General features: G+C 36.6%; 2 protein-coding genes across 3 annotated transcripts; one reads left to right on the top strand and one right to left on the bottom strand.

Moving 5' to 3' along the window:
* Window positions 1-1391: 1391 nt before the first annotated feature.
* LOC147076987 (uncharacterized) lies at window positions 1392-7469 on the bottom strand. 2 transcript variants are annotated; one of them, XR_015069757.1, is made up of 4 exons: window positions 7261-7469; window positions 5789-6064; window positions 2711-4691; window positions 1392-2054 (listed from the first exon to the last, which is right to left on the bottom strand). XR_015069757.1 is itself a non-coding variant. In XM_085941415.1 (3 exons), exons 2-3 carry the CDS (start codon window positions 6012-6014, stop codon window positions 3529-3531), a joined length of 1389 nt encoding a protein of 462 aa, XP_085797541.1. In that variant the 5' UTR covers window positions 6015-6064; window positions 7261-7466; the 3' UTR covers window positions 1392-3528. The 2 variants fall into 2 exon arrangements, 1 of the variants encoding a protein (XP_085797541.1); XM_085941415.1 differs by having other exon boundaries at window positions 1392-4691; window positions 7261-7466.
* Window positions 7470-9166: 1697 nt separating this feature from the next.
* Window positions 9167-17980, top strand: spn-B (X-ray repair cross complementing protein spindle B). The gene is made up of 7 exons (XM_085940598.1): window positions 9167-9301; window positions 11036-11173; window positions 12592-12771; window positions 13651-13814; window positions 14029-14146; window positions 15883-15986; window positions 16227-17980. The coding sequence occupies exons 1-7, from the start codon at window positions 9247-9249 to the stop codon at window positions 16503-16505; spliced, it is 1038 nt and encodes a 345-aa protein (XP_085796724.1). The 5' UTR covers window positions 9167-9246; the 3' UTR covers window positions 16506-17980.
* The last annotated feature ends 374 nt before the right edge of the window (window positions 17981-18354 follow it).

Here is an 18354-nt window from a genome sequence, read left to right as displayed (position 1 = left end):
AATGTTGCAAGTGTCTTCCGTGTGCATAAGCGAGGCCATACTGAGACAGTAATGAGTAATGACACGCGGTAGGCAGAAATAAATGCAAAAGCAAGCTCTGCACATGTGCCAGTGTGACATTTTATATTTTTACCTGTGCATGTTGATTAAAATTTGTTGCTTGCAACACCAGCTGCTTTTTTCAAACTAAAATGTCGCATTCAGTGTGCGGAGGTACATTAGGTTACATGTGTTTTGTGAATACTAGCAAAATCACATCCGACTCGGCTTAAATTTCACTGAGAATTGTCTATCTCCTGAGATTCTTGAGGAATCAATGAACCAATCACAAATTTTCGAAAAAATAAATATTTTTGAATAATATTCTCAAATGTGGATAAATCACAAGCAAGACAACTGAATAACCTTAAAATTAATAATTGATGATTGCTGTCTTGAAGAAGTGAATGAATTTATGTAAGTACTTAACCGGATGGCTACCAATGACGTCTTAAGACCCAAACTGAAAAAATGACATCTATAGACGTCCCGCTTTAAACAGGATTTTACGTAAAAGTTTAACATAAATCAATTATTTTAAACATACAAATATGTCGAACACACAACGACATATCGCACCATCGCAACTAAACTGCCACAATCCAAAAACGTCAAACAGAGAAAATCAGCTTTGAAGTTTTTACCTTTAGCATTTTTGTACTGTGTTTTTGAAAATATATGTTTAGATATTGAATGAAGTTTTGACTTAGAGATATTAAATTTTCAGTACATATACTATGAACAATAGACAATGAAACGTAGTAATTAACTCAAAACACGTAAATTTGGACTTGTGGCGGTTTAGTTGCGAGGGTGCGATATATTTGGAATATCGTCACATACTCAGAATTGAAACAGAATTCGCTTTACCAATTGAAATGTAAATTGATTTTTGCAATCAAATTCGCGGCGTGCAAGGTACTGCCATACATACACCTACCGGCAGTAAAAAGGTTAAAGTTCATTAATAAATCGTTACCTTACTTTGAAAAGATTCTAATTGCACTTGACCATGTTTTGGGCTATGAGCGTTTGAAATTTGGAATTGTCATAATTTTCAATATAAAAAGACATGTAGATAGAACTCCGGCATACTGTTAATTCCCATATTTGACAATAGATGACTCTGAAATGAACGTATATGATAGAATATGGCTAATTTTAGGCTAAAATGTCAATAAGAACCTTTTCAAAGTAAGGTAACGAAATGTAGAAATATTTATGATTCAATTATCACAAAATATGATTTCGTGGCTTCAGTCCATTGGGATTCAGAACCACCTATATTATATAGAAGGTTTCCATCGATATCGCTATAATAAACAAATAAATAAATAAAAACATCAACAAATATAATTCTTCGCTAGACTATTTATTAAATTTACATAATATTACGACATTTAAACATCACATAGGTAATCTATATTATACTAAAAATACATTTTATGTTAACCATACACACTTATTCTTTTTGCCTGGGGCGACATTCAACTCAATGCAGAATGTCTTGAGACTCACGGCATCAAACATTAGTGGTGAGGCTTGGAAGTAAGCTGGTAAGATTCGACATAATTAGTGCACACTAAACTTTGTCAGTCACACTTATTTGTTTTCGTTAAACTAAGAATACAATTTGCAGATGATGCTGGTTACTTTTTAAAAATTAATTAAACCCTGCCTAAACCAAACCATAATCGATAAAAAAATATTCTTGCATCTATAAAATATTTAAAATTATGTATGATTTAATGGCACAATACATGATTACCTATTATGGCTTAGTTTACGCAGGTTTTAATTGAATTTTAAAAACTAACCAACACCATCTGTAAATAATTATTGTTATCTTAGTTCAACGAAAACATGTGAAGTGTGCAATATTTATGTAGGATCTTAACTCATTTAGTGCTGACAACGCGACTGGCGCGTTTGCATTAGATGGCCATTCGATACAATTAGCATAATTAAATAGTAATGAACTGGTCAGCAGTGAATAAGAATAGCCTACCTCCACCCTTAGCCACTTATATAATATTCAAAGCTTAGCACGAAAGGGATTAATTTCTAGTTAAAACTCTTCTCATGACTGGACTAGGGCAGCTGCTCCGAAGAAACAAAGTCTGTTACCATGAATGGCATGCATCTGGAGTGAGGAATTCTCATCTGATGACAGATACGTGAAATAAGTCAGTACCTAAGTATGTTGAATTTTTTAAAATTCTCACATATTTTTGAGCCATATACATGAGTCCTGATGATTGAAGTCTGTCCAAATCGTGATTAATATATTCTCAGTCACATAAACATAGCTTTGGCAATTTCTACAATTTCAAAAATAAAATGTTAAAATATGTTACAGAGTGAAAATAATGATAGGAAACTACTTAGTTTCAATTTAGTAGACAAAAAATGAAGATCATATTTTAAAAGCTTTTGAATGCTGAACGATACATCGTTGTTCATAATACCGGCGAGAAATGCCAACCACGATCGTTGTTGATGCCAAAATGCTTAGAATGGTTTGGTAATTCCGTACTACACCAATATAAAACTGGTTTTTATTAGGTTAGGTTTGCACATTTAAGGACATTTTTAACACTTCTTTTGCGGGTTCCATGGGCAAATCAATTTATGTATCTACAGTGGCGAGGGGTGGAGGTAGGCTGTCCACATTTTACATAAATAATGCACACTTAATTTTGTCAGTCATACTTGATGTGTAGATAGTGTTTGCTAGTTTTTAAAACTCAATTTAACCCTGCCCAATCGCTTATGGCCTGACAAATTGATGCTTTCGAAATGTGGTGTTGGCGCCGAATCCTTCGTATTTCTTGGACAGAGCACAGGACGAACCAGTCAATCAACCAGATACCGCAGATAAAGAAACGGCTTTGGAAAATATCTTTTTACAATACTTTTGTGCCGGATAAGCTGGCGAGACTGATGGTAACCTCCAGGAAAGGCAAAGCAGAGGAAGAGCGTCGGCGCGCTGGAGCAACTGAGTGAAGGAGCTTGCCGGTGCAGCATTCACTCTGCCCTGAGAGAAGCAGAGGATCGAGTCTTCGTCGCTCAAAAGACGAGAAAACGATCAAGAAGAAGAATGAACCATTATTGTTCACCAATCTTACGACATACCTATTATTATTATTCTTGTGTAGTATTCTGAATAATACAATCAAAACATATAGAAATGAAGTCAATAATCTGAGGTTATTGGCAATTATTATAATGGTCGGAATTAATACTCCCAAAATTATTTTCATTTTTAAATGGTTCCGCTGACCTTCAAAGAAACTTTCGAAGTCAAGCGGATAGATAATGCATGTGTGACAAATTATAAAAACATATTAGCATTTCTAACTGGAATTTTGAAACATCGTAACAACGAAAAGGTAAATATCATACATGTAAAGTCATATATTTACATCACTCGGGGACTGCGAATTGTTTCGCAAATAATCGACAGCCTTAAAAGACCCTTTGCACAATTTAAAACCTAGTCAAAGACAGACGTCTATTATCCTGCGCCTCGTACAAATTAGACCTGGCGTTAAGCTCGGCAACAGCTTCTCCGATAGGCCTCCCGTGGCTGATGAACATTCCCAACGTCGCCTGATTACCTGTACCATCTTCGCCGACCTTCTCGTGCGACTTCAAATGAAAGTTCAAGTGAGAGCTCTGTTTGAACCGCCGATGACAGACATTGCAAGAGAACGGCTCAATCTTTGTGTGCACTCGCATGTGCTGACTCAAATGGGCAGACTGCGTGAAAGCTTTACCGCACACGACGCAAGCGAAAGGTTTAACTTTGCTGTGAATCCTCACATGTTGATCCAGCCCCGCCTTTTGTGTGAAACTCTTATGACATATTTCACACACAAACGGTTTAACACCGGAATGCGTTTTCATATGCTGGCTTAATCCTGTCGGTTGCGAGAAGCGTTTATGGCAAATGTTGCACTGGTACGGTCTAGGACCGGTCCCGTGATTGATTCTGCGGTGTTTTTCCAGCCACGCGGCGTCCGGAAGACTCTTCCCGCAGAGATTGCACGAAAACGGGGCGATCGTCTCGCCTTTAGGATGCACAAACAGTCCCAGTATCGGATCGAGGTCCGTATCGAAACGTTTCTCGCATATCTGACAACGCTGTATAGCTTTGCGCCGCTTGGCATGTGACTGATGAAAGTGACGCGAGTATTCGCAGCACGTTTCGTAGACCTCCGGACACTGCACGCAACAAAACGGGCCAGTCACATCTGCTGATTTAGCCATGGCTTCCGATTTTACACTAATCCTACTCTCGTACGGTTTTCTCGGTTTAGTTTCCACTTTTCTCGACCGTCTGTAAGCGCCGTTGCTCACAAAATTGTCAGATTCTGGTTCCGTTTTAATAATAATATAGCTGATTTCGCCTTTCCTCTGTTCCGACGGTGATGGGGCTATGAACGTGGAGTCTACTATCTGGTACTGGCTCCCGATCGGCATGCTAGACTCGCCCATGTTGTTGTTCTGTGATTCCTGCGCTTCGTCGCCCACTTTACCAATTCTCTCATAGCAGTTTCCGTTGTCTTCGATATCCCTATCGGTGTCTGCAGTCCCCGTGTCAGGGTTTGTGTTATCGATGCCTGAATGTTCCACCCGAAGATGATTGCCTGAAATCAAACAAATTTCATCACATTATTGGCTTCGGACAAGGTCACTTCATCGATTGAAATACAGTTATCTTCAGTAACAATTAAGATTATAAAATTACTAATTGTTTATTCAACGCTACATAAACGCAAGATTTAACTCTTCAAGTGCCACAAGCAAGTTTCAGTGAACTAAAACTACAAATTCAATTTAACCCTGCGTAAACCAAGCCATGTCCGATCTTAAGAAGATCCTAAGAAATATGGGCCTCCACAAAGTATTAACAGATTTTTGTTTTTATTAGAAATGGATGTTAGCCGCTTGCTCTATTGGGTCCATACTCCAAACAGACACTGAAAACAATATGTGTGTTTGCCAGACCCTGGATTCGAACCTGGGACCCACTCCATCATAAACCGATGCGTCAGCCAATCGGCCATCGTAGGTATCATATAATTTTATCATACCATCCCCTGGCGGAGGTCAGCCACCATCAGAGTGTTTGCCTTCATCATATAATAAGACATATTTAATATTGCTGGTCATTCATATTTGCATATTTAATCGATACTCAACATAAATAAAACCAATATCACGCTAGTTAGCGAGGCGTCACACTTGTGATATCAATCTGACACATGATTGTACAGAAGTCTTGCGGAGTAATGCTAAGTATACACACATGTTCTTGCTCGATGGTTTTACGCTCAATGTATGTACTATCCGCTCGATGCTTTTTTGTTCAATATCGAGCAAATGGCTCGATGCGAAAAAGATTCAAGGACCGTAATTCTTGCTCAATGTTAGACAGAAATTTCATGGCTCGAGACACTGGCTGAGCGTCTTGTGTCGAGCTGCTCGAGCATGTGGACACAACGGCGAGTATGCTTCCAAGTCAACATGTTCAAGAATGTACGTGTGTACTTAGCATATTTTAAATAAAAATAGTCCCGGCATGAGAAACTCACTATGCAAGAATACCGCTCAAGGAACGGTTGCTTGCGAATATGTACTTTTACTGGGTCTGCACAATGTAATTCCGACACTGTTGTCCATATGCTCCACCTACAGACCACACATAAACAAAGACACGAAGAAAAATACTGAAAAAGCTAACCTAGAGCGATATTATTGGCGAATGATTTGTTGCAGTGCCCGCACGTCGCAAACTTCACTCCCGTGAGTCCTTTGCAGAAAGGGGCCCTTATGATGGCGGGGCATTTGGGCAAGTCAGGCACCTCCGTGTGCATCTGCAATGTGTTGCCGAAGGAGTCCATTGTGGAGATGCTCTTCACAACGAAGCCCTTCTGCGCCAGATAGGCTGCCAAGTCCTTTCCGTCCATTTTGGACAAGTAACTTAATCGGCAGAATTCTTCCGCATGCCGTTCCGAATCTGAAAAATAAACGAAAGCATAACCATTTGAGACTTTCACATTATTTACATATCGAAACTGTGATAACTATCTTTTTTGTGATATTACAAACAAACTAGGTACTGAAGGAGGTCTAGGAATTTCTTTGATGCCAGGGCTGATTCTAGCAGCACGGTATCTATATTGTCTTCAAATGTGAAGACACTGCACACACATCAAAACTCATCTCATTTGCAACGTGTCGAATACGTTGATGTGACGTCATCATCATTCACAAATGGAGCTCCGCAGATCGGTCGAATGCGACTTTTTAGTTTGAAAAAAACATCTAGTGCTGCTATCAACAAATCGCATGACTCTAGTGCAGTAAGTCGAAGATGCCAGAATGCATACGGACACCTACGAATTGGTCATTTCTATACCGGCTCGCTGGTCGCCGCATCCAAATATCTATACGTTTCGAGAGGTTACGTGCAGCTGTCGCTAGGTAGATGTGTGCGGTCTTCATATGCAACATCGGATCGATGTTCCTAGAAGGTTTGATTTATGGCTGTGCGGGAGACCAAGCGAGTTTAGATGTGAGAGCCGGCATACGTGAACATAACTGCAGGCAGGTGTAGGTACAGTATAGAGCAGTGTCTGAGTGTGGGGAATATATCCAGAAAATTAGAGGGGTCCACAGTTATAGCGGTGAGAATCTATTAGTAGTAGAGGGGAAAGTAACCAGTGGCAGCAACAAGACTTTGTTTAGGCCCCCGTCCCGTAAGGCAGCCGTAAAAATCAATAATGAATTGTTGTAATTTACAAATTGGACCGACCCATTCTGTTTCTTTGTGTGTGCGCCTGCACATATATGAATACTCGTAAGACTGATATAATTAATTATTAACAATGTGTTAAATTGCCAATAACGAAATAATCTACATTTATATAACAATGACTTCGATTGATATGATAGTATTGTAAGGCTTCTAAAAAAACATATCAATTGTTTTTAAAACAGTACCTATCTAGCAACCAATATTGAGAACAAGTGAGAATTTCCAAGAATTACCGGTATAATTCAGAGTAACAAGATAAAAAATATAATATCATCACATGAACATCATTTTAAGCGATGAACAATTGTTTTATTTATGTAATATCATCAAAATCTAAATAGACCGAAAAAATAAGAAAATAAAAAAGCCATAACATAGCAGAGGCATATACGCACCTTGATAAAATCAACTATTTTGACGTCACCTTCAGTCCATTTTTAATTAAATATGAAAATATGATAGATGAAATATGTGTGAATGTTTTTAAACAATTTTTACGGCTTGTTTCTTTCAATAAATATGTATTTAAGACACTGTAAAAATGTTAATTATGGGCGTACCGCCATAACGACCATTTTTATTGTTATTGAAACGTCAAGTCAAATAATTTTGTTCGATAATAGACAATAATTTAAATATGTAATAGCATTATTGTTTTTGGAAATATTGTAAAAAAATATTTTTGGAAAAAATATACAAATAGCACGTTTAAATTTAAAAAATAATACAGTACGAATATAGTGCCAATAAATAAGATAACATAATGTTTTTATAGAATGCCTTAGCAATTTGCGAATCTATTTACCTAGTGCATTATTTCATTACTGACCTAGGTACCTACGACCTATCTCTTGTACTTACCTAACTTACCATTACGCGATGACGTTGTATTTTTTTATTAAATTATCCGAACCTATATTATTATACATAAATGAATACCTAATCTAAAATCTTTTGAATTTTCCGACTAAAATTAAAAAGGGTGGGAATTAATCGCACAATGCAATAGGTAATCAAAATTCACAAAAAAAAAATAACTTTAACATTTGGAAAGTAGTTTTCACATATATTAAATGATTTCACAAATAAATAGATGAAATCACATAAAATAGTTTGTTTCACAAAACAAAAATCATAAATCACTCATTGTAAATATAAATTCACTCAATTTTGACATCTGCAGACATTTGTAAAATTGTTTTCACCGACAAATAATATATCGCACAAAGAAAAAGTCGAAATTCACAAAATGTCAAACTAATAATTGTAGCAGCAATACAATTAATTAGAAGGCAATCGCAAAAATGATGCTTAGGTGTCAATATAATTAATGTTTAACGCAGTAATATAAAAAATATGTGTATATTCGTGCTGCTATTGTTCATATATTATTTGATGTAAATCTACAACCAAATAACACCAACTAGGTATATCTTTTTCGGTTCATCGATATAAATTTTGGTAAATGTGGCGCAGATGCCGTCATGAGATTGTATAAGTATCATTTTTGAACTAAACCTAACGTAACCTATTCTTACGTAATCTAACCTAATATAACTTAACCTAACCTAACCCAACTTAACCTAACCTAACCCATCCTAACCTGACCTGACCTAACCTAACCTAACCTAACCTGACCTAACCTAACCCAACCTAACCTAATATTAGGTACCTAATAATATAATCTTAGATTGTGATAATGAAGTATCAAAATCTATGAGCATTTCAAATTTTAAATTAACAATTATTTGATTGAAAAACCTATGTGCCGACAGAAAAAGGTATTTATTATAATTGTCCACTGGAATAAACTGTTTTCGTAAAAAAAATTATAAAAGCTCATGATGGCATCTGCGGCACAATTACCTAAGTTTTAATTAACGTCACTTTCTAAATAGGTATTTATCAAAGTATTTATAGTATTATTTGAATCTGAAAGTAGGTACCTAATACATACTTATGTTTTGCCAAAATATTGTTTAAAATCATTAAACCTAATTTTCATAGTGTTTGTATTCTTTTACGATTAATTGGTTACAATAGTATATTGATTCGTGAAGACTACTTTTTCCTTAGTGCAAATCGATCATTTGAGTGTTGTAGTTGATTTGTGAATATCATCCATTTCCGATTTGACGAACATCTTTTTAAATGTGGTCAGCGCTTTGTGAAAACAGTCTATTCAATTGTGCGAATAGATATTCCCCAATTAAAAATATTGCCAATATACCTACACAAGTCTGCGTTCACTCCGGAACATTGTTCTTTGTCTATGGTTTATAAAATCATAATATCCAAAATTCTTTTTGGATGTTTGTTTACTTTCGTAAAATGAATATTCCCGGCATTTTTCTTTTCTTTCGAACACGAAAACTTCAAGGATGTCCTCTCTCAAAACGTTATTAGCTCGACATTTATACCAAGCATTGGAAAAACGTAAGTATTACTAAAATAAAATATCCCAGCGTAGTAATCTTGAAGTTATAATAATATGTCTGTTAAATCTTCATTTTGAAATAGAAAATAAACGTCAAACTGACGCAGGTGTCATTATTTGTTCCAAAACAAATCGAGATAGCCAATGGATAATAATTTATTATAGGTATTGCAATCTAATTGTTTATGCTACATAATGATTGATTTAATATTAAATCTGTGATGGTTGTTAGCTAGTTTATTTAGAAACCGAGTTCCTTTAAAAAATAATTAAGTGCTAGGTATTTGAAATTCAAAATGAAAAACTTCGAATAGATGACATTATTTGCTTTTAACAGAGCAGAGTTCCAGACATTCTTGCATTGAGTTGAATATTCCTCCAGCCATTACCATTCAGATAGCGAGGTCTCTTTGTCAAGTACCATCTTCCATGATGTACACCCCTGTATTTAAAGCTGTTAACGCTCTCGGTGGTTTCTACTTCTTCCTGGCGCTAGGTACTACAACTCTATGTGGATCTCGGCCTCCTCCAGCATCTGTCTCCATCCAGGTCTGTCCAAAGTCGCTTACCGCCAGTTTAGGATGCCTAAAGTCTTTAAGTCCAAATCGACACTATCCCTCCATCTTGTACGAGGTCAACTGGTTATTTGTTTGCCTTCTGGCTTCCCGAATGTCAGTATCTTTGTCATGCGTGACTCGTCCCTGTGTACATGGCCATCTAAGGCAACCCAATTTGATGGACAGATAAATCTCGGTTTACCTGATTTCCTTCTGATTAGCGACGGGCAAAACATTCAGGGTGTCGACAGCTTTAAATGCATCGAGGTGCATATAACGAGAAATGACACTTTGCAAAGACAGCTTGCTAATGGGAATCAAATCAAATCAAATCAAATCAAATCAAATTTATTTGTTTTACATATAATGAACATAACGAATTATAAATTCAAATTGTTCACGACATGACATAAAATAAATGTTAATAATTTTAAAAAATAAAAATACAGAGAAAAGTAGATGTAGATGGAAGCACACAGAGTGAATTTTGATAGACCCTATCTTAAAAACTTATAAAACAACGTCCACCTAAATTCACCCTCACGTAAGTGGAATATATCAATATCCGAAGCGATTTCATTAAACATGGTTATGTTATTGCCCTCAACAACATTCAAGCGACATTCAACTCGATTCACGAGTGTACTCGGTTAAAACCAAATGCCGCTTATTCGACACTTTTCTGACAGTGCTGCTGGCAGAGAGTCGTGGTGAAAATAGATATTTGCGATGGATATTTGGTATGCGGGTGGTAAAATTTCAGGCAGTGGCAAAGGGTGGAGGTAGACTGTTAAGATCTGACATAAATAGTGGACACCAAACTTTGTCAGTCAAACACATTTGTTTTCATTGAACTAAGAATACAAATCGCAGATAGTGTTAGTTAGGTGTGACCTGTGTGGATGTAAGAAGGCTGAAGAGTGACAAGGATTCTTGGAAGCGCCGTGCGGTGGCCAGATGCTGTAACATGTGCACGTAGGATTTCTTCATGTTGACTTTTTAACCAATGCGAGACGAAATGTTATCCAGCCTGTCGATTGTCTCTCGAATGTCCTAGATTGAGTTGTCAAAAAGGACAGCTTCATCGGCGTACTCCAGAACACAGAGTTTTGTTTATATAATAAGTGAAGTTAGCTGTATAAATTAAATGAACGCACTTGTTTTTAAAATTTTTAGATGACCTGAAAACGCCAGAACAAATCATCATGAAGTCAGATTATGAGCTACTGCGGTGTGGAAATTGGACGATGGACGACATTACTCTCATCAAAGATGCAGCGTCAAGTCTGCTTCTTCCTGGTGGCTTCACAAACGGTGAACGATATAAATAACCTTGAAGTCCATAATCCGCATCTCTATCCAGGACACAGCTAGCGACCGACAACTATGTATTACGAAGTATTAGTTCTTCAAACTGCCTCACGTCAAGTTATAGTTGTCGGCCTCTACTACCCAGTGGCGAAGGCTGCCTGTTGAAGGAAGGTAGCTTGTGGTAGATAACTGAAAAAAAATCCTAGGATATCCATATTTACAGTACGAACTTGAATTTGAATTTTTTTCATCTTCTGTAGTGAACAAAAATACATTATTTTTAGACCAATGTTTCTTAACTTTTTTACATCCGCGGACCACAAAAAAATCAAAAGCTGTTTTGCGAACCATCAACAATTGTCGAAATATAAAACAACCTCACTTCAAACGATTTATGACTATATACAATAGTGTCATTCATACCGGATATGACTTGTTAATTCATTGTGAACCCTTGTAGGTGCACGAGTTCTGAAAGATGTTTTATTACTTGAAATTTAATATAAGCTTTTAAAAATGTATACTAACTATTTTTGAACTGCAGAAAATTTTGCGGCCCACCCAAAAGTCTTCGCCGACCTCCGGTTAAGAAACTATGATTTAGACAACAGGCACCGAAGTAGATATATTTTTTAAATTTACTACAATTCTATGTGGATCTGGGCCGCCTCACGAAAAGGTTTCTTAATAGTTTTCTTTTTACAAGAAATGGATGTCAGCCGCTTGCTCAACCTATTAGGTCCATAATCTAATACACATTGAAAAACAATTTGCCAGGCCTGGGTTAGAACCCGGGACCCACAACATTATAAGCCTGATGCGGAACCGCTCGGCCATGGTGGGTGTAACCAAACAATAGTAAATAAAAAATAATCTTTTAACTATAAAATATGTAAAATTATGTATGATTTAATGTCACAGGTACAGATAATTTATAGATAGAAGAATATTTTCTATCTTTCATATTCCTTTTATTTCTTTTAACACTACAACAGGCCTAGGGGCCCAATGACAGTAGTGTAGTTTAACAGTAGTGTGTTTAGTAATAGAAATGAAACAATTGCAAACACCCAGGCTTTGAGAAAATCACATAAATATATTGTGTCCTCAACGGGAACAAACCCAGAGCTCCCGGATGAAAAGCCAGCGCCTTACGCATTGCACCACGAGAGCCATGTCTATTATGGTGTGGTTAAGGCAGGGTTTCATTGAATTTGAAAAACTAACAAACACTATCTGCAATTTGAATTGTTAGTTCAAAAAAAATGTTAAGAAAATGAAAACAAAAATGTTAAGTATGACTGACAAAGTTTAGAGTGTAATATTTATGTCAGATCTTAACAGCCTACCTCCACCCTTCGCCACTGAGATATGGAGACGAGGTGTATGCGTTAATTTTATGTATGCATTAATGATTGCAGCGTACGATTTGAATCTTAAAGAAGAAAAGTTGGGAAAATTGACGACAGGATGTTCAGTTATTGATGAGACGTTGTTGAATGGTGGATTTAGACGAAGATCAGTGATAGAAATCAGCGGCGAGAGCGGATGCGGCAAGACGCAGATCGCACTGCAGACCGCGACTAGAGCGTGGAAAGAAGGTTAGCCATCAAAGGTTGAGTTAAATTTTTTGACATGCTATAAGTTGTTCTAGGGGTCCACGGTCGGATGCTACTAATGTCTCAAAAGAGGCCTAAGTAGTGTTATCATATCGAAAGAAAAAACATTGAATCGGAAGAAATGTATCCATAGGTATCAAACGGTTTTGGATAGGCAAAAGCTTAACCTGGCCAGTGATCCCTTTAAGCCAACCGGATTCCCAGCACCGAACCCCGACTCCCTTCATCACAAACGTGCAACTTCACTGATATCATTGTTTAAAACTGATATTGTTCAATAGGGATAAACGGTGCTGTTCGGTTATCAGGAATACAGTGAAAAACACATTTTGAAAATACCCGATATACTGGATTATTTGTTAGTTTGGCTTAGTTTAGGTTGGGTTAGGTTAGGTTAGGTTAGGTTAACCTAACAAATAATCCAGTTTATCGGCTATTTTCAAAATGTTTTTTTCGCTGTATTCCTGATAACCGAACAGTACCGGATAAACTAGTATCTTCATCTGGTATTACCACGGAACACAGAATTAATGGGAACTGAAATACCTAACAGGTGTGGAGTAACAGGCAACCGATCTCGAGTGTGGAAGAATATCGAATAAACTTAAACACATGTCAGAAGTACGTCATTCTAAGGTTTTCCTTCTTTCTGACAACTGTTCTCGGTTTATGCACCGACGCGCATTTATTACGACGTGTATTTGAAGGTTACAACACAATTTATTGAATGTTTGTAATCTGTGTTTCATTTTCGTACGACTATATTTATTAATCTGTTAGTGTTACTCTGTAGAAGTCACGTAACCCAACTTATTTTTTGGATTTGCTCCTTGATCTATGGTTATCTTTATATTTTCACAGGTGCCGTTTATATCTGCACCGAAGACGCGTTCCCATCGAATCGACTGCAGCAGATGTTTAGTTTCATGAAGACACTAAACCCGGTGAAATCGGAGTTCCCCGACGATTGTTCCGATGTCTCCAAGTTCGGGGAGAAGATATTCGTCATGCACATTACGGAAATCGTAAGCAAACGGATATTATTTCAATCATTTGCTGTCAGTCAACGTCACTGGAATAATATGATCGGATGGGATTATTCAAAATTTATATTATATTCTACTGCACTTTCGGGATTTAATCGCAATTGCCAAAGCGTACATTTTCAAAACCTTTGATGGAAGGTTTGTTTTTTTGAAAATGTGTTTAAGTCTTCTTTTTGTTGGTTATGTATTCCAGGAGGATTTGAAGAGATGCATCGCCGTTCGCCTGCCGAAGCTTTTGGAGTCAACGAAGGGAATCTCTCTGGTCGTGGTGGACTCCATCGCGGCCCCGTTCAGAGGGGAAAACCAAGACGGTGAGTCGCGCACACATTTTTTGACCAATCGCTATTTGCCCACATGAAGGTATCTGCGAGTCTATCACTGCATTACTGTGCATCCCACCAAAGCTCACGGAGCTATTTTAGTTTCGCCCACGTAACACAATATTTACGCATAAAACTACATGACGCTATAGCAAAAGTGAAGCTACTTACATCATTTAATTCAAATTCAAATTTTATTTATTTTTACATAAAGTGAACATTACAATTAATTAATAATTTAAGACGTTCACAACATGACATTTAGAAGAAAAGAAATATTAATAAAACAGTGTTATATTTGAGGTGTCTAATTACAAAAAGCGACAAGTCCACAATTCGATATTTGCAGGAAACAACGTTTTTATGTTTCAATCTTCAATTATTTGTTTTAACGTTAGATTATTTTTTCCGTTGTATTTTATGTCGAAATTATAACCAAATGGCAATTTGTTTCAGCCGATTAACTCTTAAATGTAATAAATATAGGCAAAGTAAAATTGGACATAGCGCTACTTGTACCTCACTTTTTAATTTATTCCGCATAAGGCACATATTTCCGTGGCAGTCATGAGTTTACCAGATGCTACAGCATGGGAGACGCCATTTACAATATTGAACGTTCCCCATTGGTTGACTTAAATACGCGCGAAATCAACCAAGCTTTAAATAATATGAAACACGGATTTGGCGCTTTTTGTAATAAATCGAGACTTCAAATATTTTGAATCGCGTTTTGGAATTTATAGATCAATACGTATTGTGTAAAATTATACAAAGGTTACGTGCGTATTTTTTTCTCGATGTTGACCAAATGTGGACTTATCGCTTTTTGGAATTAGACGCCTCATTTAAAAACAGTAGAAAAGTGTAAATACAAAAATTACTTCGATAATTTATTAAATTAGATCGAATATATATGAGCTAAGCAGACCCTATTTTAAGAATTTATAAAACAAAGCCGCATTGGTTGAACACTAAGTTCAATTCCCTTAAGGATACTGACACATACCTGTTATCAACAGGCTTTTGTTGATTTTTAAATAAAAGATGGGCTGAACCGCAACCCTGATCTCTATAAACAATTGAATAAAACACCTGATCTGGTTCCCTGCTCAACTACGTAAAAATTTATTTATGAGTAAAGGCCTTCGTCCGGTGCGTGAAAATCACTTACTGGGCAAAGGTGTAATTAAGATAGATTTTAAAGTATAAATGATGATGGATAAAAAAAATAATTTTAAGACTAAATATAAGTATTCAAATATAATAAATTTTGCCGCGCATTGCGCAGCGGTAAAATCTCCGCGCGCCTGCGCCGAGGTGGTCTTCGTGATTCGTCAAATCAAAAGGATCATGCGAGCAGATTTGGCCAATCACGAGTCCTTTTTACTGGTCGACGCGGGTACGAGGAATTTGAAAAGAAGAAAAAAAAGTCAGTAAGCGTCCCTTGAAAACTATGTACGGACCTGCGAAACTTATTGTAAAAACAAAATATATAAACCTGTAAGGAAAATTTAAAATATAAGATAATACCAAGTTACGCACGAGACAGACGTGGTTTCATTTAATTTCTCCTCAATTTAAAATACCTTTTTTTGTGAATCCGGGGTTTGATGGACACCTGAGCTAGCCGCTGGAACCCTGGAACCCTGGATATCTCAATACTGTTCATGCGCAGAGATAAAAACACCATACCTCGTATTGCATACCTACATTGTTTCCGACAGGTCTCTCTGATATGGCAGTGCGGGCGACGCACCTCAAAGAGATCGGCATGAAGTTGCTGGAGCTAGCAAAGGCTTTCGACATGGCGGTCGTGTGCATCAACCAAGTGAGTGTATTGCACGTAACGAGCTTATAGGTTAACCAAGGAGTCTTCATCCAAAAGAAAATTCATAGTCGGAACGAAATGCTATTAACAAATTCCTTCGATGCCATCTTTATTATGACTATCGATTCAACCTATATCTATGTGAGAGAATGTTGTATTGTGAAGAGGGGCTTTTACGGACTTCTCTTAATGCATGAATGTGCTGCACCATACATTTCAACGCATAATTCAATCTTGCAGGTGTCGTCAGCGTTTGACGCGGCCACGAGCGCAGACACAGTGCCGTGCCTGGGCCTGGCGTGGTCCAAAATGGTGACCACACGGATCCACCTCAACAAAACTGACTCCTATTGCCGACCCGATGAAGTCTGCGTGAAGAATTTCCGAATTTCCACAACGGGATCCACCCTCGCCGGAATCAGGGAGATGAGGGTCGTTTACTCGCCGGAACTGCCGTCGGACTGTATTGTCAAATATGTGATCACTTCTGACGGTGTATTTGGTGTGAATGTTGACTGATTTGAATGTGTCGGTATTATTACAAAATCAGGATCTAGTGGGGACTCAGACAAGGCTGTGTATGCGTATTGTTCAATGTCCAATAAACAGCCAACATTGTGTTCCGGCTTGGGATATATACCCAGATAATTATTGATAACACGGATAAATTCAAAAGCTTATTAAAGAAAATCGGTGTGTACTTATGTACGCGCGTTAGAAGTTATACTTCTTTGGCGTAACAAAATAAAATAATCGCACACCGCGTTAGTCAAAATTCACATCAACCAAACATATTCAAACAGAAAATACTTTTCACATAAACTAAATAAATGTAATACCAAACAAAAGTAACGTACCTATCACACTTAAAAATATTAAGCTTAGTTTTGACAGCTAATCACATATAAAAAGGAGTAGGTACAATTCACAACGCGAAAGAATATTTTTCACCAAGCAAAATAATCCATACTCCTTATTCTATGCTCACTATGGTCGGCTATGATCATCATTGCGCGATATGTCATGTTTCAGATCTTTCAAATAATAAAGTATGATATAAGATAGAATTGATGTTTTAATAGCCCCATATCAATAAAAACTAGATTAAAGGAGGGCCACTTATTGGAGTGCCGCTGGTTTATTTCTAGACACTTTAACTTATATCACTAAATAAATTATTTCTCGTTGTTTTTATTTTATTTTGGCCAACAATAATAAATTCGTTTCCTAGGCAACGGAACAATTCTTCGTACATATAATAATAAATTCGCTGCCTAGGTAACGGAACAATTCTAAACTATAATATTATACTGTATAATCGTCACGATTGCATTATCCTACTGTGGTATAAAGGCAGTGCGTTCGGCTGATAACCGGACAATCGTGGATCAAATCCAACCGAGTGCGATTTTTTCGTGTGAAAAAATAAATTATGTCTCACATGTCACACGCCAAAAATACACTCTGATCTGATTTTCCAAATGCGCCTAAAGAAGTATAACTTCAAAAATCTATTACTTAGATACTTACTGTGATATTAAAGATAACATTACAATTGGTATCTACAATTTGATGTGGAACTTGGCCGTCTCACGAAGAGGTTTTTGTTTTACAAGAAATGGATGTTAGTCAATCTATTGTGTCCATGATCGGGGTCCAAACACACATTGAAAAAACAGCATGTGATTTTGCCAGACCCAGAATTCGCAAGCAATTGACCATATGTCTCACTCCAAATAATGTTTAATAACACACATTGGAATGTCTCCTTCATAAATTTCAATGATTTGTGTTCTCAGCCAATTAGATGTGTTATACAAGTGGAATTTTTCTTTTAATCCGATACTGAATAATTTAGGAACCATAAAGTAAGCAAAGACAATATATATTTATAATTGTTTGGTTTAGGCAGGGCTTAATGAATTTAAAAAGAGTAACCAACATCATCAGTGTAATTTGTTTCTTAATTAAACGAAAACAAATAAGTATGGCTGAAAAATTGTGCATTATTTTTGTCAGATCGCCCATAGCATACATAAACTATCATGATTTGGTTTAGGTTTAGTTCAGCACCATCCGTACATTATGTACTTAGTTCAATAAAAACAAATAAGTGAGACTGACAAAGCCTACCTCCACCTTCGCTGCTGATCGTTAGTGATAAATAAAAAACTATATTTGTGGTTTTTATATATATTTTTATTATTATTCAATAACATACTTGATTATTGTAATTTATAAAAGAAATATATCTTTTTTTAATTAAATAGAAAAAATGCAATTAGATCATAATATTATTCTTTAACAATATCGACTGTAAAATGCCTCATGTCTTCAAATATTTAAGGCTATATTCTGAGAACATCTT

This window comes from Rhyacophila brunnea, unplaced genomic scaffold (assembly GCF_057557595.1).
Source record: "Rhyacophila brunnea isolate RB1 unplaced genomic scaffold, BYU_Rbru_1.0 scaffold_13, whole genome shotgun sequence".
Lineage (NCBI taxonomy): Eukaryota > Metazoa > Arthropoda > Insecta > Trichoptera > Rhyacophilidae > Rhyacophila > Rhyacophila brunnea.
The sequence above is the reverse complement of the archived record's forward strand: the minus strand, read 5'-3'. Positions and strand labels throughout refer to the sequence as shown.